We start from the raw sequence: 27995 nt of genomic DNA on the forward strand, positions 1-27995 counted from the left end.
GTAATTAATTAGAGTATAGAAAATTGAGGTACTACTTATTCACATGTTTTTATCCAATTTGGACTACATTTAACAATTATTTCAGGACATTTATTAAAAATATTTTATGTAAATTTACTTTTTTCTTCTTGTTGCAGGAGCTAGAGTTAATGCCAAAGACAGCAAATGGTTGACACCTTTACACAGAGCAGTTGCATCTTGTAGTGAGGTATGAAATTTCTCTTAGTAAATATATTACATATATTTACATAAAAGCATTACCAGGTAGGCCTGCCTGTGAGTGCCATATTCAAATTCTGTGTTTTCAAAAGGGAAAAAGAAGCCATAGAAAATACATACACTGATTATTTTACTTTAGAATTTGTACAAACCAAATTAACTCTTCTGTTTCTCCTTTTGTAAATGAGTAAGTCCCTGTGGAGAGTCTGACATTGCAGAGTAGAAAACTCCTTGTTAGCCTGGCATTTCTGCAGTTACTCGGGTTGTGAGGGACAGGAAAGGGACCGGTAAGTGTAGCTAACTGCTTCTTTTCTTTGTCTTCGAACTAGTCACTTTTGGAGAAGAAAAGAATGCTAGTTCCTCAGGAGAATGTCTCTTCCAGAGAAAGTGGGGGAGTTCCTGCCTCTTACTCTTCTTTGCTGTTCCTCATTGTGAGCTAGTTCTTGGACCAGAGCTGGGCAAGCTAAGAGAATTAGGAGGAGAAGTGCCTGGGAAGGGGGAGCCTGCAGCCCGCAGCGTGCAGGTGGTCTGGTAGCTCCACCTCCTGTTTGGAAGGAGGGAGGAGGTGGGCAGTGGCTGCACTCGGGCACAGCTGGCGGTGCTGTAGCTGACCAGCTTAGGTGTGGAGAACTGGCTCAAATACCATCTCCCACTTTCCAGCTATGTGATCTTGGGCAAATCCAGGGGGGTGGGTATCACGGAAGTTTCCATAGAAGCTTTATTAATTTTGTGGGTAGCCCTCCATAAATATGCTACTTTAAATAAAGGTAATTAGGGAAGATAAAATTACCATTGTTGGAACCTGCCAAATAAGTTAGTCATAACTACCCATTTTTTAGTTTGACTATTGGGAATATGGCTATTAAAAATAATAGATTTGGCCAAATTAAATCACCAGAAGAAATCCTTTCATTTATTTGCAGATGTTTTAAAGGAAACCAAAAGTTCTTAAAGAAAATAATTATTAGAGCAGAGTAGCAGGTTCTTCCCAGAGACTTGACTGCTGATTATAAAAAACTTTACATTCAGCCCAAACTATAGGCAAGCTGTGGATTGGAAAGCAATGATCCTAATAGGTGGTAGATAAAATTTCTTAATTATGCTCTTCATTCTAAAAATTTCTGAGCTGTATAGTACTGATACTTGCAGAATTGTGAGAACAGCTATAAAATGTGACCATCACTTTTGTAAGACCCGAGGAATATTTTTCCCTTAAAAAGAAAATTTTGTAATTAGCAAAACTGCTTGAAAACCTAGTCAGGGTTCCACTCATCTTCTTTTAATTATTCCTATTACTTCTAGAGTTCAAATGAGAACAGTACTTATTTCACTTTATAAAAAGCATGACTACAACCACAAAAACGTGTCTTTGAAAGTCAGAATTTTAGGTAGCTCTGTGTTTTTGGTTTATGATGTTGAGATACCGTGAGTAAAGTAAGCCCTACAGAAGATGATTGAAGTGACTATTTTTCCAGTTCTTCCCTGCACGTACATAGCTTATAGCCATTGTAGATGCGTAGGCGTGAAGGTAATTCCTTAAATACAGTGGATGCCTTAGGGCTTAATTTTCTCCCTGAACCTGGACAGAGAAGGACTGCTTCCCGGTGGCTCTTCCACAGTGCTTATCTCTCCCTTCGGCCGTGTGCCGACTGGCTGCCCCTTCTGTCTCTCAGCTCTGATCGTGGCTGTTATTCTTCCAGTGGAGCGCACAGGCCAGGTCTCTGGAAGTGCCAAGTAGTCCTCTGAATAAATTAGTTTCCGAGTACTAGCCACATCATACTGCTGGGTCTTCTGGAGAATATGTTTTTGTTTTTGTTAAACCTAAATCCAGGGATTGCATTTTTGTTCCATCAAGATCTATCTAGAGTTCAAATTATTTCATCATATGAAGATATTATGATCCATCCAAGCTTTGTATTAATTTGCAAATGTGTTAGCCCTTCTTTTACTTGTTCCTTCCTTCAATTAGTGGTAGGAATTGCTAAAAAAAAAAAAAAAAAAGCCAAGGACAAAGCCAGTGCCTTCAAGATTCTTCTAGATTGCTTCCCAGCAATTGTTTGGGTACAATTATTTAACCTTTGTCATCACCCCCTATTTCATAATCTTTATAAGTGATTGTCTTTGGGGGCATTTTCTTAGCTGTCCTTTGGGAAATCAAGGCACACCTGCAGCATTTCTTATACATTCCTTTTCATAACCGAAAATTTGAAATTAAAGTTACCATGGGTATCACTCAGAAATTCTCCAGAGAAACAGAACCAGAACCAAATAGAGAGAAAGCAGGAGAGGAATTGACTGGTGTTTTAGGGCATGTCTCAGGCTGGAAATTCAGTAAAGGGGATGTTGAAGTACTGAGTACAGATTATTTAAATGAAGCTGTCAGGCTGAAAATTCCTGTCAGTTGGTGTTGAAAACTTGAGGCAGAAAACCCCCAGTTCTTGCTGTTGACGTCCAGCTGACTAGATGACACTCATCTGCATTATGAAAGTGATCTCTTCTGTTTAACATCGGCCGATTGTAGGTGCTGATCCATCTTTGAAATACCTCCACAGTAACAACTGTGCCAGTGTTTGACTGAACAACTGGACGTGATAACCCAGCAAGGTCGGCACAAAAGGTGTTCACTGTAATTCTAAATACAGATCTCTTTCTGCATCCTTTCCCCTCTGTATTCCTTTTTTTTTAACTGAAGTATAACTTATAATAAAATGCACAGTTTTGACAAATGTATACACCCATTTAACTTATTCCCCAATAAAGATGTCCCTTTTCAGTCACTTCTCCATGTCCCCAGAGGTAACCACTGTTCTGAATTCTCTCACCATCAAGTAATTTTCCCTGTTCTAGAACTTTATGAAAATGGAATCATATACTATGTACTCTTTGTGTCTTGACTTCTTTGGTTCAGCATATCATTTTTTATATTTGTCCGTTTTGTGTACATCAATTGTCATTCCTTTTTATTCCTGGGTAATATTCCATTGTACAAATGTATTGTGGTTTGGCTATCTATTCTATTAATGGACATGTGCAGTTCTGATTTTGGGCTATTATGAATAAAGCTGCTGTGAACATTTTCGGATGGGTCTTTTCATTTCTCAAATAAATAAGTAGAGTAGAATTGTGGGGTCATAGGGTAGGCCTGCACATCTCTTTGGTTAGCTAGCTAATTACCTGAACAGCTTGTTAGATTATTGGGAATCTCTCAGTCTTTTGCCAACTCTGTTAGGCACTTGTGATACTTCCCATTTTTTAAACCATTCTGATTACTTTCTACTTCAAAGACTTACAGAGCTCTGAGTCAGTCACAGAAAATAGTGTTTTGTCCAGTCTTCCTTGATACTTTGCATGGTTACGGTTACTTACACTTTGTAACACTTCATTTACATTAGTTTATTGTGTGAGGAGTGGTGGTAAGGGGGTGCTTCACCTCTCGTTACAGGTAAGAGAACTGAGGGTCTGTTTTACTAGACCTGAAAATCATACTTGGTAAATGACAAAACTGAGGTGTGAGTCCAAATTCTCTGTAATTCTGATCCTTTGCTTGCATTTTGATGCACTTTGGCATTACCTCCAAAGATAGCATTATCAGTGTATGGAGAAATTTTTTGCTAAGTTTAGTTCTGATTATATTGTTTGATGTTGGGGGCATACTGGATTCCTTACAATTCTGAAATGGGTTTGATTTAAAATGTGTTGATAGAAGGCTTTCCATGTACTTCTGGGAGACAGTTCCATTAGGGCAATAAACTTAAATTGCCTTATTAACATCATTTTTCTCACCAGTTAGCATCACAGCAAGGAATTTGTATATGTCTTCTTTTTTTTTAATGAACTAGATCATAGTTATTTTCATTTTGTAAAATGTAGCATGTAACAATACTGAAAAGTCGTGTTTTTAAAATTTTTACATTTTTAGGACAGAGTGACAGATATACCCCTTAAATCAAACTAAGTTAAAAGTGTAAGTTAATTGTATCTCACTATCTAGAAAAACTTAAGAAATGAATGTTTTTAAAGAATATTTACCAACATTTCTTCTTGTAGTTTTGATTAGGGATATTGTGCCTTTAAAGGGGAAGAGAGGAAAAGAAAATGATTTATCTTGATGCCTCTCTTCTGTGGCCCTGAGTACTGCCTTTAGTTTAAAATATTTTCTTTTCTCAGGTAAATTGATACTTGTTTACAGCTGGTTCTACAGAACTTTATTTCCTTAGAAAGCTTTATTTTGTGCATGTGTAAGACTATATGTGTGTAAATTCTGTAACTGTTAATTCATTTGTCTTTTTTAACTTCTCACTTGATGCATTTTCAGGAAGCAGTTCAAATACTCTTGAAGCATTCTGCAGATGTTAATGCTCGAGACAAAAATTGGCAAACACCTTTACATATAGCTGCTGCTAATAAAGCTGTAAAGTGTGCTGAAGCCTTGGTACCTCTGCTGAGTAATGTAAATGTGTCTGATCGAGCTGGGAGAACTGCATTACATCATGCAGCTTTCAGTGGACATGGTGAGGTAGGTGGTATTTCATTAGAGAGCGAATCTTTCTCCCTACTTCCTTCACTCCCCAGTTATTAAGGAACTTGCCTTTTTAAACTGTTCATCAGTTTAGTAAAAGCAAACAAAAATATCTATCTTTATTTTGCCTTTCCTTTAGGAAACCTTCAGACTTTTTCTCAGGATAATTCAGTGTAACAAGTGCAAATTTAGAAGTTTATTCAGCAGATACTTCCCATGCAATTGAATTTCATAGTCCAGCTGGGGAGATAAACTAGAACACTGCAAATTATAATATGACATTAAAAATATGTTCTGTTGTTGTGGAAAAAAATAATCTAGGAAGATGGAAAGAGCAATTTCATTGTATTCCCAGAAGAATAGTAGCAAAAGAAGGTAGAGTTTAGAAAACACATACTTTCTTATATTTCAATATTGGCATTTAATCAAGATTTCTCTGATTAGTTAAATTTCAGATTTCTTAGATTAGTTGATTCTGTGACAGAACTCTTAAAGGAGAACAATTTGGGCAGAGGATGTGGCTCGAGGTATTGGGTTCCCTTCTACCGTATAGGAGGTCCAGGGCTCAATACCCAGGGCCTCCTGGTGAAGGCAAGCTGACCTTTGTGGTGAGCTTGCCCACGCAGAGTACTGCCCTCTGCAGGAGTGCTGGCCCACTCGGAGAGACTACACAGCAAGAAGATGCAACAAAGAGAGACTCAGCAGACCAGGGAGCTGACCAGTGCAAGAGAATGATGGTCGCTCTCCACTCCAAAAGGTTTCTTGAATTGGTTCCCAGAGCTGCTAATGAGAATACAAGCAGACACAGAAGAACACGCAGTGAATGGCTACAGAGAGCAGACAATGGAGGGACGGGGGAGAAATAAGTAGAAATAAACTTAAAAAAAAAAAACAAACAAACAACAAGAAAACTAGTATTTAGTTATCTACATAAGCATTGCCCATGCTAAGTATTTTCAAAGCAAACAATGGGGTTTATGTATAGGTTGAAGAGTTAAAGAGTTAGGGAAGGCTGAAACACAACAGTTAGGAGAGCCTTTTATGACCAATTTACCCCATCCTTTATTTTTGTTGTAGACACAGAAACTCAAAGAGGTAAAGTGACATTCCCAAGATTCTATACCTGGGAGCTAGTGGCTGCATGTTCTTTTCACCGTTCTTCTTTGCCTTTGTAAGCTTAAAGATAAAGAACCCTTGCCTCCACTGCACTGAAGGTCACAAGATGTGTCCCTATTTGAAATTGGGAATGCCCTTTCCCATGGCAAAACTGTTGTAAATATGTTTAGGCATCATAGAAATCTTATTCTTGAAAAAGTAAGTAGACTGCAGTGACTGTTGAATATAATTATAATTGTGGATACTAGGTATATGTTTGAACTAAACTTAAGACATTTCTGGGATGAGACTGCACTTCACATTTTAATAACACTTTGGCCTATGAATAGGAGTAAAACCTGTGTTAAATAGCCCTGCTTTAGATGTTCCAGATTTATACTTAATTGTTCATGAAATATCAGGACACACAAGGGCATCTTAAAAAGATACTTACGTCTGATTTCAGGAAAACTCAACTCACAGCAAACCCTCTTTCCATATTTTGTCCAGTTATTTACTAATTTACATTAAAGGATTTTCAATATATAGTCTAGTTCCTTCTTTTCTACAAATGTAGAAATTTAGTGCCAGAGAGACTGAGAATAAGTCATTGTCACAGGAGATATTTGTGAACATTCTTTGTTCTGAATGTTGATGAAACTTGTTTACTTTTATTCCAGATGGTCAAACTACTCTTGAGTAGAGGTGCCAATATTAATGCTTTCGACAAGAAGGATAGGCGTGCTATCCATTGGGCTGCGTATATGGGTATGTGCTTTTTAAACTTACTTTTTAATATTATGTATTTGGGAAAAGTATGTTTTAGTTCTTGCAGTTGGCATTACAACTTTTAGGCCAGTGAGAGAATTTAAACCTGACAGAGTTAGCTGGCTAAGTGGAACCAGGCTGGTAGAGGCGGAAGGTTTGCTGTATCAGGAAACTTTCACATTCTAAATTTATTTAAGCAGAAATTCAAAACATAGTTCATTTTACTTCTTTTATACATTCATAAATTAAGCGGTAGGGCCATTCTTTTGTTTTTAGTTGCAAATTCCTGAAGGGAAATATTATATTTATCAGATTCACATGTGCCTGGATATAGTTTTTAAAAAGGTTGTCATTATCTTGAATTACTTATACCACACATGTGTGATGGGTGCCACGATAAAAATTGTCCTGGATTAGTTAAATGAAACTGGGTCCATGGTGGCGGCATTCTATAAATTGGCATGGAAGATGTAAACCTTGTTCTAGCCGGGGTCCACCCACCCGGAACTATAGCATATATTTCACTTGAGAATTCTCTTTCTTTTTTCTTTTAAATAAGACACCCCAAACTAACTAGGAAAACTCCTTCATGTTTTCAGTGATCCATTAAAGGAGTTTATTCGTATTTCTGAAATGTGTTTAAATACCTGTTCATTTTAAGTTATAAATATGCTTATATGTAGCCCCCTTTTAAAAAATAGAGTAGAAATTTGTCCTTACCAAATAAAAAATATATCAAATATTATTTTATGAATGTGTGTATGTATATATGTATATGTATTTGTTGATTCTTTGTTATTGTATTAAAATGGATTTCGGAGGATTTCCCCCATTGTGCAATAATTAACATCAAGACATAGAAGCATTGAATGATTCTAGAAATAAAAAATAAGAGCACACATCTTGGAATCTTACTAGTTTGTGTGCATAGCTAACATGATCTGCATAGTTTACTTGTTGGTTTTGAAAAATTTCTCCAGTTTATTTGCATATGTGCTTTCTAGCCTTAAACATGAAGAGAACTTAGTTTGTTTTTGGCTATTAGTGAACAATATGCATTTGCCCAGTATAAAGAGCAGTATTTATGTGTGAGCCTTCTGAGTGTTGTAAATCCTCATTTCCACTGCATTGCACCCAAAAATTGTGGATTGCACATTCCTTTCAAGTGCACATGGATCATTCTCCAAGATAAACCATATGTGAAGACACAGGAAGTCTCAATAAATTTAAACTATTTGAAACCATACAAAGTAACTCTCTAACCACAGTGAAATGAAGCTAGAAATCAGCTTACAAATTGTGGGCGCTGACCTTGGTCTTGAAAGATTAGTAGCAATGATTGGGAGGAGACGTCCAGGCCGAACAGTCCATGCAGAGAAGGAATCTCATGACCAAAGGCACAGAGGTGGGGTGGGTCTTGGTGTCGGCTCCTATATGATCTAATCTGGTAGGAAGTGAGGAGAGCAATGTTCCTCTCACCTTCCAGATATATGGTCCTTTTCCTGGCCTCCTTGTGATTAGGTGAGGCCTGAGACCAGCTCTGGTCAATAAATTGAATTGACAGCAATGTCACACCTGGGCCAAAGCATTTAATTGCTGATATGAGACTGCAATCTATTCCCTTCTGATAGAGTAATACGACACATTTGAGGTGGTGTCCACTGCACGAGCCTGGGTCTCTGATTAATTGAGCTCAGCCCTTTTGCAAATCTATCATATTGTGACTGAGGAGTAAAACATTAGTTGGTTAAGCCAGGAGATTATAAATGGCAGAACTGTCATTGGATAAATTAATGAATTAAAAGTATTTTTTCAATTATTAGGTAACTGTGCCATCAGTTATCAAACTTATCCTTTTTTTTTCTTCTATTTTCTATCAGCTTATAATATGATTTATTGGCAATTTGTCATGCATTTAATTTCTTTTCAAGATGTATTGGATATACAGGACTATATTTAATATTTTCCTTTGCCCAGCTCTTTATTATTTCTTCATAAATACATTTTCAGGTCACATTGAAGTAGTGAAATTACTTGTGGCACATGGAGCTGAAGTGACATGCAAGGATAAGAAGTCTTACACACCTCTTCATGCAGCAGCTTCTAGTGGAATGATCAGTGTAGTCAAATACCTTCTAGATCTTGGAGTTGATGTAGGTATATGATTGAACGGTACTTTAATATTTATATTTTAAAGACATTTAGTTTTCATTTTCCTAAAATATCTCTTTGGAATCATTTAATTTTGTCATGAAGTAGTCATTGTATATATGAATTACATTCCCTGAATATGCAAATTCCATTTGACTCCAAATGTTTGTTGTTAATGTTATTTTAAAAGACCTTTAGAATTTTTAAGCCTCATCTGTGTAATTTATCCCTGTATCTTTCTCACTTTGATCATTTGAATGTAACCACAAGGTTCTAAAATAGTTCACAGCAGGATACTTAGCAAGACTCCATTAACATTTATGTTTTTTTTCTTATACTAGATGAATGAACCAAATGCCTATGGAAATACACCTCTTCATGTAGCCTGCTATAATGGACAAGATGTTGTAGTGAATGAACTTATAGACTCTGGTGCTAATGTCAATCAGAAGAATGAAAAAGGATTTACTCCTTTGCACTTTGCTGCTGCCTCGACCCATGGAGCACTGTGTTTAGAGCTGCTAGTGGGCAATGGGGCTGACGTCAACACGAAGGTAGGAACAGACCCCGAATCCCCACTGAACGCCGCAATGAGCCCTGCTCAGCAGTAGAAAGGAAAAGCTACTGACAGAAAAAGAACGTGGATGAACCTTAAAAATGTTATGCCGAAATTAATCTTAGTTTAAAAAATCACAGCGGAGGTTGCCTCTAGGAAGAGGAAAAGAGGGATTGATATGGAAAGGGACTTGAGGGAACTTTCTGGGGTGATGGTAACTTTATGTATTTTGACAAGGCTTTCAATTAAATCATAGAATGATAAAGGTTCGTACACTTCCTTGTATGTAAATTTTCCCTCAGAAGGAAAAACTGAATGTTGAACTCTATTATGGATGCTAGATGTGCTTTAAAATGACATGCCCTGATGTCTACAGAACGTATCAGACAAGATGGCTAGCTGGCCAGGTCTGTGAGAAGGCACTTGTGGTGACAGGGCAGTGGTAGAATCTAGGTGGTGTGTGCATTCGTGTTCACTCTTCGACTCCTTCAGCTCTTCTCTTGAATTTTTTTCACAACGTTGGAAGAACACAAACCAGTATCAGCAAATTGCACATAAGGAATAGTTGCTTTTTCTTATTTGTTCACGATCACTTTCATGAATGAGCATTTGGATTTTAGAAATATGTGAAATTTTGGAACCAAAATAAATATTATTTTACTATAAGTTCTGTAAGCAAACACAATGCTACCAAGGCTTTGAGCATCACTAGTTTATAAGATACAGTCGTCATTTTAACTTTTCCAGGATGCTCTCGCTGATGGTTTCTGTATTAATTCATCAATTTATCCTCTGAGTACTAGCCAAATAGTATCTCGGGGTGTGAGGAAAAGAAAACCACAAATAAAATCTAGCCATCTGGGATTAGTGAAAACATCCAAGCTTTCTTCAGAGAGCTTTAATTGCACTTGGTTCCAGTACGATGAGAAGTGGGGAGGAGGGAGGCCGTCTGGCCGCAGTCTGTCCTCAGCTCAAGCATAGCCCTTAGCGCTGCCACCAGCCTCCCTGGCAGCTGTGGTAGCAGGCCCTCTGTGATGGGTCCGTTGCCATAAGTTGCCCTCTCTCCCTACCAAGGGACACAGTACATGCATGATGATCCAAGGAAGGAAGACACAGGTAGTAGTAAACATGTATTGATGATAATTTTGAACTGCGTATTTTAATTTAAAAAATTCCTGTTGTTTGAATAATTAAGGCTCAGAAAAATATCTAACTTTGGTAGGGTAGAATTTGTTACCTTTCTCCTCAAAAGTCCAGTAATATTTTTCCGTGAAGATTAGGTTATTTCAAAACTAAAACTTTGAAGTTATGTTGGTAATTCTTAAATCGGTACTCACAATCAATTTTTGTCAGCCTTATCTTTGTGTGTTAAAATATTAAATATCATGGAAATGAAAGTAGCTTTTTTATTAATAGCTGTTGTACATTTTTTAGTTTATGTGGTGCTCCCTTTAAAAGGTGTAGGTCGTTTCCTATTTATTTTATACACTTCCATTTGGGCATAAATCTTTAATATAATTTCATGATAATGAGGCACTTGCTTCATATGTCAGTGTCTGTGTCATTCACCTCCCTCCAGTACCTGTGACTTTTTAAAAAGTTGGGATCAGTTTTTCATTACCTTTTATTGATTTTTTTAATTAGAAAAATTGTAGGTCTATGTTCTATATTCATGTATAAAATACAGAATTCCCATATACTGCTCTATTATTAACACCTTGCATTTGTGAGGTACATTCGTTACAGTTCATGGAAGAACATTTTTGTAATTGTACTATTAATTATAGTCCATCGTTCATGATAGTAGTCACTGTTTGTGTTGTACAGACCTATGTTTTTTCTTTTAATTTTCTGGTAGCATATACAACCTGAAATCTCCCCCTTTTAATCACATTTGCATATACAATTCAGTGCTGTTAATTACATTCACAGTATTGTGCTGTGTGATTAAATTTCAAAAGAAAATACAGACAAAAAATAGTTGGACTCAGTCCTGGGAGGAGCTCAGTTGTAGTGCGATGCATGCTGATTGTCCTCCATAATGATTTAGGTGTTTCAGTGGTGGGTTTTATGCATGACAAAGGAATTTTTTAGCAAAGTGTTTGAGAGGTGGGTGTTTAAACAGGTTTGGGAGCATCAAAATGTTGGTTTAAAAATAGATTTTATAAAATGTTTCTTAATCTTGCCTGTCTGTGTGACATCCCATTTATATCCAATTATTTTATTGCTGGGTTCCATTAGAACACAATTGCTATGTCATTGATGACTTTTGAGGTCTCTTCCAACTTTGAAATTACATAAAAATTGTTGATAGTTGTTAGTTTCCAACCAGCAAGAATATATATTCATTCCTGACACCTTCATTGCCTTAATTTGTCAAACCGGTGTTAAAATTGTTGCTTGACAAAGGAGCTGAGGCCTTCACATTTGCCGTGTATTATAAAAAATTAAATTTGCTACCTTCATGTTCTCCTTATCAGAGTTTCTCTTCCTTATTCTATGCTTCATTTTCTCCTCTTACCTAATTCTCCGTTTTGTTGTTTCTGTCACTTATCAAGTTGTGGATGAATAGAAATCAGAGCTAAGTTTTTTGATTAGTTGTCTGACAAAGTGGTAGTGTTAAAGTGGGGTTTAAAAGGCAGTATAGTTTTATACGTTATATACTTGTTTCATAATTTTATAAACTTGTTTAACATGGACCCTATGCATTGCATTACACAAAGGTGCAGTACACCTTTTTCCACCTTGCCCTTTCTTAAGGAATGAATTTTGGTCAGAAAAACAAAATATACCAAATACTTGATTTAAACTCTAAACATAAAAAGTACTCTAGTATATGTGACTGCTTTTTGTTTTTATTTTTGGTTGTGAAAGCAACTCTTAGTAATCTGGGTGGGTCTTTCTCCATTTTCATTTGTTTAAGCCTCCTAGGTTGATTCTAAAAATGACTGTTTTCATTTATTGGTTGCTAAAACAATGGGTTGGCTTAAACAATGGGAATTTCTTGTCTCATCTTGTTGCAGCTAAGAGAAGTCCAAAATCGAAGTGTAGGGAAACAGTGCTTTCTTCCCGGGGCCTGTGGCCCTCGGGTGGACTGCAGCTGTCCTTGGGTCGTTGGCTTCTCTATTCCATGGTGATGCACGCAGTGGCGTCTTCTTTCTGTGCTGGGTTCCATTGACCTGCAGTTTCCAGCTGCTCCCTGTGGTGTCCTCTCTCTGAGTCCAGATTCATTTGCTTCTGAGACGCTAGCCGTATTGAATTAAGACTCAGCCTCATTCAGTTTTGGCACACTTAACTAATACCATCTCCAGAGGTCCTGTTTACAAATGGGCTGCACACCCACAGGACTAGGGGTTGGAGACATGATTCAGTCCCCAGCAGTGACTTAAGGGAAATCTTGAGAAGTGGACGTGTCTCAACTGATAGAGCATCCACCTACCATATGAAGGGTCCAGGGTTCAACTCCCAGGGCCGCCTGACCTGTGTGGTGAGCTGGCTCATGCACAGTGCTGCCGCGCGCAGGGAGTGCCATGCCACACAGGGGCACCCATGCTTAGGGGTGCCCCACATGTAAGGTGTGCACCCCGCAAGGAGAGCCACCCCGTGTGAAAAAAAGTGCAGCCCACCCAGGAGTGGTGCCGCACACACTGAGAGCTGACGCAGCAAGATGACGTAACAAAAAAGAAACGCAGATTCCTAGTGCTGCCTGATAATGCAACAGACGCAGAACACAGAATGGATACAGAGAGCAGACAAGGCAAGGGAAGGGGAGAGAAATAAATAAAATAAATCTTTAAAAAGAAAAAAAAAGAAAATATCTCTCCACTTTAGAGAAAATTAACATGTCCCTCTCCTCTCAGCATGTCTTAGAGAGACTTTTCAGTTAATAATCTGAATCTCTTTTTTCTTTTGTACGTTTTGAATATTTTCGTATGGTCAGTATAAAAAAATTAAAACGCTGACAAAATGCAATGCCACCTCTAGGCTTATAGTAAAGGACTCTGCCAGTTACTAGGTGTGAGACTTTGGCAAGTTACTTTGCTGCAGAGCCTGAGTTTCCTCATCTACAAAACAGTTTAATGGTATGTGTTTTACCCATTTCATTGGGTGGGTATGAGGATTAAATATACATGAAGTGTTTTAAAACTGCTTGGAACAGAATGTTTACTATATGAAAGAAATAATTTTAATTATACCTTTTAAATTTTGTCATTTTTGAATTCAAAATTTTACTACAGGATTTTTTTTATCTTTAAGAAATATCTGTAGACGTTAAAAATCAAGACATTTCATATCAGGGAAATTTTGAAAAGACACTAAAAACTGGAATCCCTTTATTGAAATGTTTTTGTGCTTTTTTGTTTTGTTGTGACTGAAAGAATGACAGGTAGCACATAAGTCAAAAACACCAAATAGAAATAATAGTGTGTTGTAATAAGCACTGGTATGTTATGTGGATGTTTTACAGACATTATTGTATTTACTCTGTACTGTAGATCCATGAGGTATATAGCTGGTGTTATCCCCGACTGGGCAACTGTTCCAAAATCTTGCTCATGCTAAGTGGCAGACCTGCGATTCGTGTTGATGTTATTTTGACTCCAGAGCCCTCACATTTCTTTCTTCTGTGCAAACTCTGCTCCCAAAAGATGGGAAAATTCTTGGATTACTTGCCAGTTGGATAGCTTGCTTGCTTGAAAATAAATAAATAAATGGAATCAAATACAGAGATATACTTTTATCTGATATTACTGAAACACTTTGTAATTCTCTTAAGGAGATCTGCATTAAACAGAATTAGTATTCATGTAAACCTAGGGCATTTGTAATATTTCAATTTTAAGTAAACAGAAGTCATGATGAATATTTCTGAGATATCAGGAGTTGCAAAACAGTCTCTTCCCTTGTGTCAATCATGTATGTGTTTTTGACTAGAAAGATTTTAGGGAAGAAGATTAATGCCATCTAATCGGGGGTTGACTTCCTTCATATTTGGAACTCCTTTTGAATTTCAGAATTTCTACATGATATACATACATTCAGTGGTCTGATTTAAGTGATGTGAGAAAATAGCTATGAATATTTCTTAGAAATAATTATAAAGAAATTCATACGATTTTAGTAAAGAAATTCATACAATTATAGTGAAGTTAATTCTGATATTCACTTTTTGTTAGTGAAGGAGGGATTCAGAATTTCTTAGAATGAGTGCATTATATGAACCATTTTTATTTTCACTTTCTTTGGCTTCAGTTTACCTTGTTCAATTTGCAGTTTTTTGAAATAAAGATGCAAGAGAATATTCCAAATAAAACTAAAGATTATATATTTTGGATATAATAGAGTAATTTTTTAATTTCTTCAATTATTTCAGAGCAAAGATGGGAAAACCCCACTGCACATGACTGCCCTTCACGGTAGATTCTCCAGATCACAAACCATTATCCAGAGTGGTAAAAAGTATTTCTGTTTGTTTTTTTCCCCCCTTAAATGTAGTGAAAACATCCACAGAATAAATGGTATTAAAGAATTATCATACCAGTCTATGTTTTTAATATTTTGATTTAAGATCTCACAAAAAATCAATAATAAAGAATATTACAAAAATGCCATGTATATGTATTTTCAGAATTTTGGTGTTTTGTTTCTGTTTTTTCCATTTATTTTGGCTTTGATTTCCATGAATCATCAGTGTTATTACTATTTCTCTAGCAATGAGTGGTGAATTCTTAAAACATTGTTAAACAGAAAACTCTGCCCTTCCACCGTAATTTGTATTATAAACAGACTTTTGTTACATTTGTTTTTATCCTTTTTTTTTTTTTTTACCAATTTCAGGATTTACTTCTGAACTGTAGTCTTTTTTCATTTTTATTAGTGTGAGTCATTACTTTTAAATCAGTGTTTTCCAAGGCATGTGCCAAGGAATTGTTTTTCAGTCCTCACAATAATAGGTATTATAGTTTTGCAGGAAAAAAGCAGAAATAGGTTCACCATCAAACAGTTTGCGAAGCACTGCATACAGTCTTTGTGATGATGCTCAGGGTATGCATATTAAAGTTCTGCTAAGTTTTGCTCTAAAAAAAAATGTGTTTAATTTTGTTTTAGTGCAGTGATTTCCAAATTCACTGGACCCCAGAGCTCTTTTGTCATTGGAAAACCTATTAAAATCTTATGCCTAGTTCATAAAACTAGTTTAAATATGAAATCTGTAACCCCAGTGCCTGACTGAGTAGCATGCCATGAATGTAATGTAGTTAAATTGCTATGTTACCTTGTGCTTCAGCAGCAGTTTTTGTTGCTTTCCACGGGACTTAAGGTGGTCCGTTGTGTGACAGTGTGTCCTTTACTGCAGGAGCTGCAATCGACTGCGAGGATCAGAACGGGAACACCCCTCTGCACGTAGCAGCACGGTACGGCCACGAGCTGCTCATCAACACTCTGATCACCAGTGGTGCTGACACTGCGAAGTACGTAGCACTTTACCAGGGGTTGGCAGCTGTGTGTGGCAGGAGCACAGAAGGGATGGATTGCAGCTTCCTGGAGATTGCAGGAGCAGACGGGGGCTTCGTCCTCAGTGTCGTGCAGACTGCTTTGTGCAGTGCTGAGGGATTCCTCAGTAGCTGGCCTAAGGGAGCCCTCTCCCCAATTGGGTTACAACAGTTCATTACTTTCTGTTTTATAGATTCATATGTCCATTTAAGATTTTGTTTGGAAAATAGGGTCTCCTGCACCCCCACAGAAATAAAACAACCTACTTGAAAGTCGATGTTCATTGTTCCTATGTGTATTTTATACTACTCTTACTTATATGTATTCATTAACAAGTTTCACATCATTGTTTTGGTTTTTTTTAAGATGTATTTGTTTCTCCCCACCCCTGTTTGTTGTGTGCTCTCTGTGTCTGCTCGTCTTATTTTTTCAAGAGGCTCCAGGAACCAAATCTGGGGCCTCCAATGTGGGAGGGAGGTACCCAATCACTTGAGCCATCTCTGCTCCCCAACTGTTGTGTCTTCTTGTTGCGTCATCTCATTGTACCATCTTGTTGCATCAGCTCACTGTCTTGCTCGTCCTCCATAGGAGGCACTAGAAACTGAACCTCCCAGATGTGGTAGGCAGGCACACAACTGCTTGAGCTATATCCGCTTCCCTCAGATCTTTAAAATTTTATAAATGGTATGCTGTTGTACGTATCTTTTGCAACCTTTTTTTTAATTTTTTAAATTTTTTTGAGCCTTAGTTAAGTTACCGATTTAGCCTGTAGATAAGTGTTCGGGCTTCGGCTTTAGTCACATTTCTACAAATAACTGTAGATTTGAATTACTTCATTCAGATTTCACAATTTGTTCATTCTCTTCATTTATCAGCATAAGTTGCTTCTACGTTTTCACTGTTATAAAAAAACACTGCAGGGACCATTTTTAAGCATGTTTGCCCCTAGGACTGGATCTCAGTAGTTGAGGAAGGATGGTGGTGGTGTAGAGACACTGTCCCTTGGGCAAATGTCTGGAAAGATTTTCTCCTGTCTCATTTGGGGGAAAGGGTAGAGCCCAGAGGTGCTGCTGCGCGGGCTGCGGTGCACGGCCCCCGCCACAGCGTCTCAAGTGGCAGCAGTGACGAGGGTGGACCCCGCACACCAGGAGCAGAGCTGCTGCTGGTGGTGATGCCCCTCCCCACCCCGTCTAGAGACTGCCCTGGAGCTCACCAGGCGTCAGAGATGCGGGCTCATCTAGTTATCGTTCACTTCCGTAGCTTCTGTGTGATTGTTTAAAAATGATGATATTTTTCTTGTGTAATTAGGGTACTGTCCCATTTCCTTTAGGCGTGGCATACATGGAATGTTCCCCCTCCATTTGGCAGCCCTAAGTGGTTTTTCAGATTGCTGCAGGAAACTTCTTTCTTTAGGTAAGTAAAACCATCACAAACTGATTCGCCCTTCTTTTTCTCCCCAACAATCCAAAGTTTTAAGGCTCTGTTATCTTTACCCTGCTTTCCCCCAGTTATATACAGATGTACCTAAGTGTGGATCATTCATTAACCCCTTTTAGATGATATTGGGTCCTTTAATTTCAAGACTTGATTTTCTCTTCAGCACTGGGAAATTTTTTATTTTTCCGGTGACTTCTTCCCTTTTGTTTATTGGGGGGTGGGGTGTGGAGAGTTTCTGGAGCAGCTCCTGTTTGTTGGATGTTGGTCTTTTTGGATTGTCCCTTCGTATATGGAAGCAAAATATCTTCATTTGCATGTCTTACTGGACTTGGCTTCCTTTATAAAGGCTGAGAGCTATTTTGCAGTATCTTCTACTAAGTTTGTAAAATTATTAATGGCATATGTAATTACTGTTTAAAATCCCATAAGCATAGTTGGTTTCAAACAAAACAGGATCAATGACTTTATGTAAATATTTCTAAAAAGCTATGGCTCTTATTAAATGCATGGAATTATTGATTATATAATAAGACCTAATTGATTTTAAATGATAATCTGTTTCTCAAGTGTTAAAGTTGATCCAGTTTTGTATATTAACAATGTTTACTGAAAGAATTGACCATTTCAGTGAAAATTAACATTGTGGAGAGTGAGACAGATACTTCTTCTGGGTTCCTTTTTTTTTTTTTAATGAGTTGTTTTGATTTTTTTTGTAAAAGTGTTTGCGTGTGTTCCCTGGTATTCACATACCCATTATATCCAGAGGGAATAATAAAATCTCCAAGTTGGTAACGAATCACATAGCAAAACAACAAACTAGAGCAGCTTTATTGATATATACTCCCCATACCCTAAAATTTGCCTGTTTATGGTGTGCAATGGGATGTGATCTAGTTAGCACCGACTTGAGAACATTCTCATCAGTCCGGCCTCTTCACCTTAGCCCCAGGCAACCACTCACCTACCTGCTGACCTTGCAGAGTCACCTGAGGCGTGGTCTTTTGCGACTGGCTTCTTTGACTTACAGATCATCCATGTTGTAGCATGTATCAGTACATCATTTCTTTTTATTGCCAAATAACATTCCATTGTATCCGATGGCTTTTTACACATGCACCCACTCCAGCCCTTGTCCTCTAGCCCCTAATCCTTCAGTGGTAAATTATTTGTAATACAATTTTAACTATCTCTTTCTCTGCAATAATTGCATACCTATTCAGAATTCATAGTTTTCTTTGGGATTGGAGGGGGGATTCTTGACATAACATTTTAGCAGGCATTCATGTAAGACATTCATTCCTCTAGGACTTGATATTGATACCCCTGATGATTTTGGCAGGACCTGTCTACACGCAGCTGCAGCTGGAGGGTATGTTACTAGTATTTTTATTTCCGGAAGAAAAAAATAGGTGCCCATGGTAGTTTTATCTTTGTTCTTCTTTATTAGTTTTGGGCTAGCACAAAATGGGAAACAAAACATCGCAGGAATGATTTGGGAGAAGAAAGACTGGGGTAGCAGAAAGATGGAACAAACTTATTTTAAAAGGAAGTGGTGGGGTGTTTTTTGTTTTGCTTTGTTTTTGTTTTTTTAATTAGGTACTGGAACTGGGGATTGGACCCAGGACTTCATATGCAGGAAGCCAGCGCTCGACGACTGAGCCACCTCGGCTCCCCTGAATTGTTTTTTTTTTTTCTTTGTTTGCTTTCTGTTGTTTTTTTGTTGCGTTTTTGTTTTTAGGAGGCACTGGGAACCAAACCTGGGACCTCCCGAGTAGGAAGCAGGAGCCTGAATGCTTGAGCCACATCTGGTCCCTGAAGTGATGCTTTCTATAAGAGAAAATTTTTCCTGGATAAATGGGGAAAAAAAAATACTATTGTGATTTCTTGTTTAGAAAATTAAAGACTATGTCCTCAAATGATAACATGAATACATTGGGAATGTTCTGATTAATACTAGTAAAGTAGGCAAATAGTTATTTGTTTTTTAATCATATTTAGGGAGGGAACAATGTGATGAACTGGATTATATCTTGCTTCTACTCGGGATTAGTAAATAAAAAGAAAAATTGAAACTGGGAGATACGAGGCTAAGTTTTAAATGCTGCTACTATGGGAAACTAGGCAGTTGATATGAACAACTAACTCCTACAACCAAAACTCTTGGTCTCTGAAAATGTGCTGCTAATATAACACTTCTCATCATATAGAAACTATATCTATGATAGCCATTTGATTTCATGATGACTAATCAAAAGGACATTTTGCAAGAACTTTTTTAAAATTACTTAAATAATTACTTAAATAAAATCACAGCTATTCAGATGGCAAATGTGCTAAACCAAAACCACCACCAGGCCAGTCTCAGTTGTACAGAGGGATTGTGAACATGTGACTGGCTCCCCTTGTTCTGCAGGCTCACCAGGAACTTGCCAGTTCAAGTCTTACTGCCATGGAGCTTGTCCAGAGGAAGGGAGGAGAGCGAGCATGAGTGCCTAAGCACTCGGCAGTTCCAGTTTTCATTGTAACTTAGTAAAGTGACAGTGTAATATTAAATTAGAGAAATACCCAGTGCAAGTCATGTACTCCCCTGCAATTTAAAATCAGCCACCTTCCTATGTACGGCAGTTACAGTAGAGGAGGAGATAAAAGAAAACGAATCCGAGGCATGATCTGTGTTTCCAGCCCTTCCCCACCCACTTTAATTTAGTAGTAAACACCACGTACATATAAACTAATTTTAAGCATGTTTTATGATGTTTGTTTTAAAGTTTCCTAAAAATTCTTTAGGATCTGTTTAATGTAAATAGTAAATGTAAATAGTGACAACATGATTAATTTTTTTCCTATCAGTGTGACAGTATATTTTGCATTTCAGATATGATGAGTTTTAATGTTTTACTCTTCATAAAATGTAAAGCATGCCGTTTTATCCACTTTAATCCTCATTGGAAAACATGAATTTTTACTAATTTACATCTATCAATATCATTATAAAACCACTGACAGTGAAAGCTTCTAACTGTATTTTTCCCAAATAGGAATTTGGAGTGCCTAAACCTTCTGTTGAATACTGGTGCAGACTTCAACAAAAAGGACAAATTTGGGAGGTAGGGTGTGATCAAGTTCTTCTTTGAGCCTAATTAATTTTATTTACTTAGTAACTTGATTGACCTTCTAACTGGTTTCTGACCTTCTAACTGGTTTCTGAGAATTAATTGCGCATTTGAGGATATTTTGCTTTGTGATCATGATTCATTGAAAGGCCCATCTAAAGGTGATAACTTACAAATTATCACTGTCACCTGTAGACTGTCTCCCTCCTAGGCCCATGCAGTAGTCCCAGGCAGCCCACCACCGCCACGGCCTGGTGGGCACCTCTACACCTCCTGGTAGCACTCATTCCTTTCTCCTAGTTAGGACCATGTAAGTGTAAACCCCATGACACCTCTGCTTTTTGGAGAAATTCCTACACCAAGGACTCGGTAGTATAGTTTCCCTTTTCCCAAGTCATTCCTTTGCAAAAACCTACTGCCGCTACCTGGTTACAGAGCACTAGAAAGAGGGAGAAAATAGTTAGCAAGTCTGTGCATTTATCCAAGATGGTGTCAGAGTAGCTCAGGCAGGGCACAGCTCTCTTTGCAAAATAGGGGAGAAGGCATAGAAGTCATCCAAGGGAGCCGCTCTGGGGTCCCCTGCAGACGAGGACGGTACTGCACGCATCATCCAGGAGAGGGACTGGGGATAGAGAGGCTGAAGGAAAAACCATGACTTAATACCCCCATGGCTGGAAATGCTGCCTATCCCCCACTCCACAGGGAAGAGCCTTGGTAAAGATCTGTGGCTTGCGGCCAGCAGAGAGGGGAGAGGGCAGATTCCTCCCTGAGAAGAGGGAGGGGGCATTGGAGGGTTGACTGTGGTTTCTCTTCGGCAAGTGTATCTCACTAGCTCAGGTGAACTTCGTCTCCTTGGAAGGGTTTGCTGACCAGCCGGGAAAGGGAAGGAAGACAGGCTGATCTTTCCTGATTCCTTCCCAGGCACGGTGGACCTGGTTGGGCCCCATAAGCAACTCCCTGCCCTGTTTTGACTACTTAAACAGGGCAGTATTAGAGCCTTAGAAAAAATTATCTTAAAAATCGAAGAGCTGTGAAATGATACCACTACACGAGAGAAATTGATCAACAGAGCAAAATCGCCAAAAAATGCTATGCCTCGGTGTCAACAAAAAATAACAACCCTTACTAAGAAACAGGAAGATATGGCCCAAAGGAACAAAGCAAGAATCCAGATGAAACACAGGATTTAAGACAACCAATCAATGATGTTCATACAAATGTCTTTAGTCAGTTTAAGGAGATTAAGGAAAATATGACTAAAGAGATGAATGATATTATAGATGGCACTGTGTGAGCATAAAGAACAATTTTGCTGAGAAATTTTGCATCTATGTTCATTAGAGAGATTGGCCTATAATTTTCTTTTCTTGTCTTTATCTAGCTTTGGCCAGATAAAATGTGTTGGGTAATTTTCCCTCCTCTGCAATTTTTGGAAAGAGTTGAAACAGGATTGGTGTTAATTCCTCTCAAAGTGCGTGGTAGAATTCACCTGCAAAGCCATCCAGTCCTGGAATATTCTTTATATATGTATATACACTCCCTGTATTTTCTTTTTATTTATTTATTTATTTTTAAGATTTTATTTATTTCTTTCTCTCCCCTTCCCCCCCACCCTGGTTGTCTGTTCTCTGTGTCTGTTTGCTGCATCTTCTTTGTTCACATCATCCTGTGTCATTTCTCCGTGTGGGCTGCGCCATTCCTGGGCAGACTGCACTTTCTTTCGCGCTGGGCGGCTCTCCTTACGGGGCACACTCCTTGCACGTGGGGCTCCCTATGTGGGGGACACCCCTGCGTGGCAGGGCACTCCTTGCACGCATCAGCACTGCACATGGGCCAGCTGCACACGGGTCAAGGAGGCCTGGGGTTTGAACCGCGGACCTCCCATGTGGTAGACGGATGCCCTAACCACTGGGCCAAGTCCGCCGCCTGTATTTTCTTTTTAAAAGATACTTAAATTACATTTATGTAACCTAAAAATTGTAGGGGATTCCCATGTGTCCTGCTCCCTACCCCTCCCACATTTTCCCACATTAATAACATTCTTCATTAGTGTCGTCCCTTTGTTAGAACAGCATTTAGGAGCCTTGCCATTAAGCACGGATTATAGCTTACATTGTAGTTTACATTCTCTTTGCACAATATTTTAAGTTATAACAAGATATACAATGGCCTGTATCTGTCATTGCAGTGTCATTCAGGACAATTCCCAAGTCCTGAAAACGCCCCCATATTACACCTATTTTGCCCTCTCCCTCCCCTCAGAACCTCTCATAGCCACTGCCTCCACATCAACAATGAAAGTTCTTCCATTGTTAGAATCACCATAAGTCTATAGCCTACTGTAGTCCATTGTTCATTCCCCAATCCTGAGGATTCTGGGATGATGATGCCCACTCAGCCTCTTAATTGAGAGGGGACTTAGATCCCATGGGGCAGAAGGATGGGACTATCTTGTTTGCAATTGTAGACTGTCTCTGTTTGTTGAGATGGTCTTTGTCCATCATCATCATCTTGTTAGTTGTCCTAGGTGTTTCCAGTTAACCGGAGAGTAGGTGTTGCAACGCTGTTGAGATTCAGGTCCCAACTGGCACATGGTCAGCCCAAAGATAATAAGTCTCTTGGACAAGTACCTATCAACTCTAGTACTAACTACAGGTTCATCTAGAAAGGACAGAAGAACCATGTGTAGGGAAACTACAACTGAGTCTAGCTCTGTCACACTGGCGGGCATAAATTCCAAAAATGAAATAATCATAGTTTTAATAACAAATAACAAAATTTTTTGGAATTTGAAATAACAAAAAAATATATAAAATTAAAAATTTTTTTGATATTATGTCTTTCATCACTGTAGATCTGTTGTCTTGTATGTACAGTGAACTCTTCTTCTGTTTATTCCCCCAGTGTCTTATGCACACCAGTGTTCGTAGCAGCATTATTCGCTATTGCCAAAAGTTGGGATCAACCCAAATGTCCTTCAACAGATGAATAGATAAAACAAATTGTGGTAGATACACACAATGGAATATTACTCAGCTGTAAGAAAGAATGCAATATTAACACATGGGATAACATGGATGAATCTTGAAGACCTTATGTTGAGTGAAGCCAGCCAGGCACTGAAGGACAAATATTACATGATCTCATTTATATGAATTAAGCAAATTGAGCAGACTCCACAGAGCTAGAGTCTAGAAGATAGATGTATAGGAGACAGAAAGGGAGAAGAGGGTTGTGAGCCAGTGCCCATACAGGCAAAATCTATTATGAGGTCAAAGAGTACAGTTGTGTGATGGAGGGGCATGACAATGGTGCGCTGATGCTGTTGGGCTGGGCAGTGCTGGTCTGGAAGGAGGGGAGGGTGGGGAGGGTGAGTTATACTGTCCATGGAACTGGGGGGACAGTTGGAGGGAGCAGGTGAACCCTGGGGATTTACAGGTATGTGGTTGAAAGTACAAGGTTGGAAATTCTTTTGGCAATATGGCAGGGAAGGGTTACTGGTTTAGGGTGTTGAATGTAGGGGGCATGCGGGACAGGGCACACCTGGGGCAGGCCTCTAGGGAGTGTGCGAGTGATGATTTTGTCATAGTGTGCTGTATTAGTGGGTGGAGACCTACATAATGAGCGGGAAGGGGTTGCACTCCCATCCTGGGGAGTCCTGCTATGTTCTCAAATAGAGAGAGGGTGGGAGTCTCTTGAGAGCATAGGCAGAGCCTAATAGGGGAAGACAGGCCAGTATATCAAGCCCTCAATTTTGCTGCAAGTAACTATGAATCTTGTTCTTCAAGGAGTGAAGCCTGGTGGTTGCCGTGGGTCCTGAGAGGAGGGGGAGGGAAGAATAGAATAGATGGAACACTGGCATTTTGAGGGGGATGGAATTGTTCTACATGATCTTGCAATGATGGATACAGGCCATGTTAAATTTCACCCAAATTTATAAAAGTGTATGGTCCAAAATTTAAACTATAATGTAAATCATTGGCCATGGTTAGTAGCAGTGTTTCAGTATTTGTGCATCAATTGTAACCAGTGTACCATCCACGTGTAAAAATAGGGGAAAGAGGAAAAGGGGAAGGATGTTGAGTATGTGGGAATCCCCTGTATTCTGTATGTGACTTTTCTGTAACCTAAATCTTCTTTGAAGACAAAATGTTGGGAGATTTTTGATGATGGATTCAATCTCTTTAAATTGTGATTGGTTTGTTATGTTCTTGTATTCGCTGTAGTGGAAGTGTAGGTTGTTTGTGCATTTCTAGGAATTTGTCCATTTCATCTAGGCTGTTTAGTTTGTTGGCATACAGTTTCTCATAATATTTTTTTTAAATTTTTAAATTATATTCTTTTTAAGATACATAGGTCACACAAAATGTTACATTAGAAAAGTAAGCGCTTCCCATATAACCCCACTCCTTTCCCTCCACCCCCCCATTACCCCCATATCAACAACCTGTTTCATCAGTGTGGCATATTCATTACATTTGATGAATACATTTTGGAACACTGCTACACAGCATGGCTTATAATTTACATTGTCGTTTACACTCTCTCCAGTCCATTCAGTGGGTTACGGCAGGATATATCATGTCCTGCATTTCTTCCTGCAGTATCATTCAGGACAATTCCAAATCCCAAAAGTGCCCCCATATCACACCTCTTCCTCCCTCTCCCTGCCCTTAGCAGTTCCCATGGCCACTGTCTCCACATCAGTGATACAGTTTCTTTCATTGCTAGAGTCACAGTAATTCTATAGTAGAATACCAGTGAGTCCACTCTAAACCACATTTTACTCCTTCATCCTGAGGACCCTGGGATGGCTATGTTCACTCCACCTCCAAATCAAGAGGGGGCTTGGATCCCACATGGCTGATGGATGGGATTCTCCTGCTTGTAGTTGTAGACCCTTCGTTTCCTGGTGTGGTAGTTGAGCATCCCCACCTCCCTATTAACTGGCCTGGATAAGTCCAGCAAACCAGAGAGCAGGTGTTGAAACTCTGCTGAGGCTCAGGGCCCAGCTGGCACATGGACAATCCAGAGATTCAAGTCTCCTGAGCATATACCAAACCCAGCACCAACCATAAGTTCGGTAAAAGTGACTGAAGAGGCATGTATAGAATTCTTACATCTGAGTCCAGTTCCATCACACTCAGGAATACAAGTTCCAAAGCAGGGCCCACTGGCAAGGCACTGAACTCTAGAGCCATCTGCCATGACCATAGAACCTGGTGTCTCTGTAGCCCTAGGAGCACCACTACCTGGGGTTGTATTTACTTTGGCTGTCTCAGATCCTGCTGAGATGTGTATAATCTTGACCCCTCTGATGACCTCCCAACTCCATTTTGAAGTCTCTTAGCCATATAAACTGATTTGTCTTTACCATTTCCCCCTTTTATTCAAGGTCTTTTTCTACTTACATCACAAGCTGGTGCTTGGTAGTAATCCCTCGGTGCCAGGGAGGCCCATTCCCGGAATTCATGTCCTATGCCGGTGGGAAGGTAATGCATTTACATGCTGAGTTTGGCTTAGAGAGTGGCCACATTTGAGCAACATGGAGGTTCTCAGGAGGTAACTCTTAGGCACCCTGCAGCTCTAGGCCTAGTTGAAATTTCAGACACACAGACTCATAAGCAGTCATCAGTATCAAGGGCCCATCATTGGACCATCCTTCTTCACTGGCCTTTGCCCTTGCACTTGGGGGATTATTACTCTTCCATTGGGGAGTGCAACAGAGTTCCCTGGAATGGGAACTCAGCACTCCCTCAGTTGTCGTGTGAAACTCTACCCACTATGTCAATACCCAACGAACGTCCTAACATATCTATGTACCTTATATGCATGCCCTGGAGAACTCCCTCCCACCCATGCATCCCCCATCAATGACACTCCACATCCATGCTCCTCCCCTGCCATAGCTGAACCCCTCTGCGATCCAAAACTTCTAAAAAATGAAGTCTAATGTATTGCCAAATTCAATTAATAGAAAAATGAAATAGTAATAATAGGTTTAAACATTAGAATAGAATACATAATAATTTAGAAAAAGTAAAAGTAAAAAATAAATTGCGCTATTAAAATAATGAAAAATATCATTTAAAAAATTTTTTTTGACATTTTGCCTTTCATCATTGTACTAGGTGTTGCCCTGTATGTGCAGTGGCAAGGCATTCTTGCTGATTTTTCTCAGTGTCTACATCCTTTTTTTTTTTTTATGTCTTCAAAAAAGTTTTACGTCACAGTAAAGTCACATAGAGATTATAGGGGACTCCCATATACCCAACATGAAACTCTTGTCCCCCTTCCCCAGCAATGTTCTTTTTACATGTGGATATTAAATTTGCTGTAACTGATGTACAGATATTGAAACATAGCTACTAACCAGGGTTCCATTATTGTTTACATTTTAGACTGTACACTTTTATAAATTTTTGGTGAAATTTAATATGGCCTGTATCATTGCTGGATCATGCAGAACACTTCCATTGCTCCCTAGTTACACCCTCTTCCATCTATTCTACTCCTCTTTCCCCCTCCCCTTGGAGCCCACAATGACAACCAAGCTTCACTGCTTGAAGGACAAGATTCATAGATACTTGCAACAATACTGAGGGCTTGACACACTAGTCTGTTCTCCCCCTTTGGAGCCACCCATGCTCTTGAGAGGACCCCCCCCCTCTGTTTGAGAACATCAGGCCTCCCCAGGATGGGGGTACAACACCTTCCCGCTCATTGTATGTGTCTCCACCCACTGATATAACACACTATGACAAGATGAGCCTTCACACATTCCCTAAAAGCCTGCTCCAGGTGAACCTTGTGCCAAGTACCCCCCTCAAACACCTTAAACCAGTAACCCTTCCTTATATTTTCTAAAGAGTTGTCTCAACATTCTAGTTTCAACCACATACCCGACAATCTCCTGTGTTGACCTGCCCCCCCTCACCAACTCTCCCCCCAATTCCTTGGATGATCTGACCCATCCTCCAAACCCTAGCACTCCTCAAGCCTGCAAAGCCTCACCCAGTAGTGGGTGCCCCAGTCTTATCCCTTCACTGCATAAGTATTTACTTCCACTTTATTATAGATTTCACCCATGTGGGCATTGGCTCACAACCTTCCTTTCCCCCCCAGATTTTCTGTAAGCGTATCTTCCAGTCTCTAGCTGTCTGAGACAGCTTTATTTGCTTAATTCAGAGAGGTCATGTAGTATCTGTCCTTCAGTGCCTGGCCTGCTTCATTTAACATAAGTTCCTCAGGATGCATCCGTATTATCCCATATGTAAGTGCTGTATTCCTTCTTACAACTGAGTAGTATTCCATTGTATGCATATACCACATTTTGTTTATCAGTCGTCTGTTGATGGGCATTTGGGTTGATTCCAACTTCTGGCAATAGTGAATAATGCCCCTGTGAACATTAGTGTGCATATATCAATTCATATCCTTGTTTATAGTTCTTCTGGGCATATACCCAGCAGTGGAATTGCTGGGTCATATGCCATGTCTTTAGCTACTTTTTTTTTTTTTTAAAGATTTATTTTTATTTATTTCTCTCCCCTTCACCCCCCCACCCCGGTTGTCTGTTCTCTGTGTCTATTTGCTGTGTCTTCTTTGTCCGCTTCTGTTGTCAGTGGCACGGGAATCTGTGTTT

The 27995-nt window shown here is 39.1% G+C and overlaps 1 protein-coding gene across 16 annotated transcripts in view; it reads left to right on the forward strand.

The window, feature by feature from the left end:
- Positions 1–27995, forward strand: part of ANKRD28 (ankyrin repeat domain 28) — a 195818-nt gene that overhangs the window by 126718 nt on the left and 41105 nt on the right. For 10 of the 16 annotated variants that reach the window (XR_011647843.1, XM_058290650.2, XM_058290651.2 and 7 more), the window contains 10 exons: positions 138–208; positions 4535–4735; positions 6514–6601; positions 8612–8754; positions 9094–9306; positions 14683–14761; positions 15664–15778; positions 17131–17213; positions 18543–18606; positions 20276–20344. Coding sequence is in view for 14 of the 16 variants with exons in the window: in XM_058290650.2 (XP_058146633.1) it covers positions 138–208; positions 4535–4735; positions 6514–6601; positions 8612–8754; positions 9094–9306; positions 14683–14761; positions 15664–15778; positions 17131–17213; positions 18543–18606; positions 20276–20344 (1126 nt within the window). In the remaining 2 variants the exon portion in view is untranslated. The remainder of the gene's footprint in view (positions 1–137; positions 209–4534; positions 4736–6513; positions 6602–8611; positions 8755–9093; positions 9307–14682; positions 14762–15663; positions 15779–17130; positions 17214–18542; positions 18607–20275; positions 20345–27995) is intronic. The other 6 variants (XR_011647844.1, XM_058290653.2, XM_071212885.1 and 3 more) reach the window with 1 other exon arrangement.

The sequence above is a fragment of the Dasypus novemcinctus genome, chromosome 31 (assembly GCF_030445035.2).
Source record: "Dasypus novemcinctus isolate mDasNov1 chromosome 31, mDasNov1.1.hap2, whole genome shotgun sequence".
Lineage (NCBI taxonomy): Eukaryota > Metazoa > Chordata > Mammalia > Cingulata > Dasypodidae > Dasypus > Dasypus novemcinctus.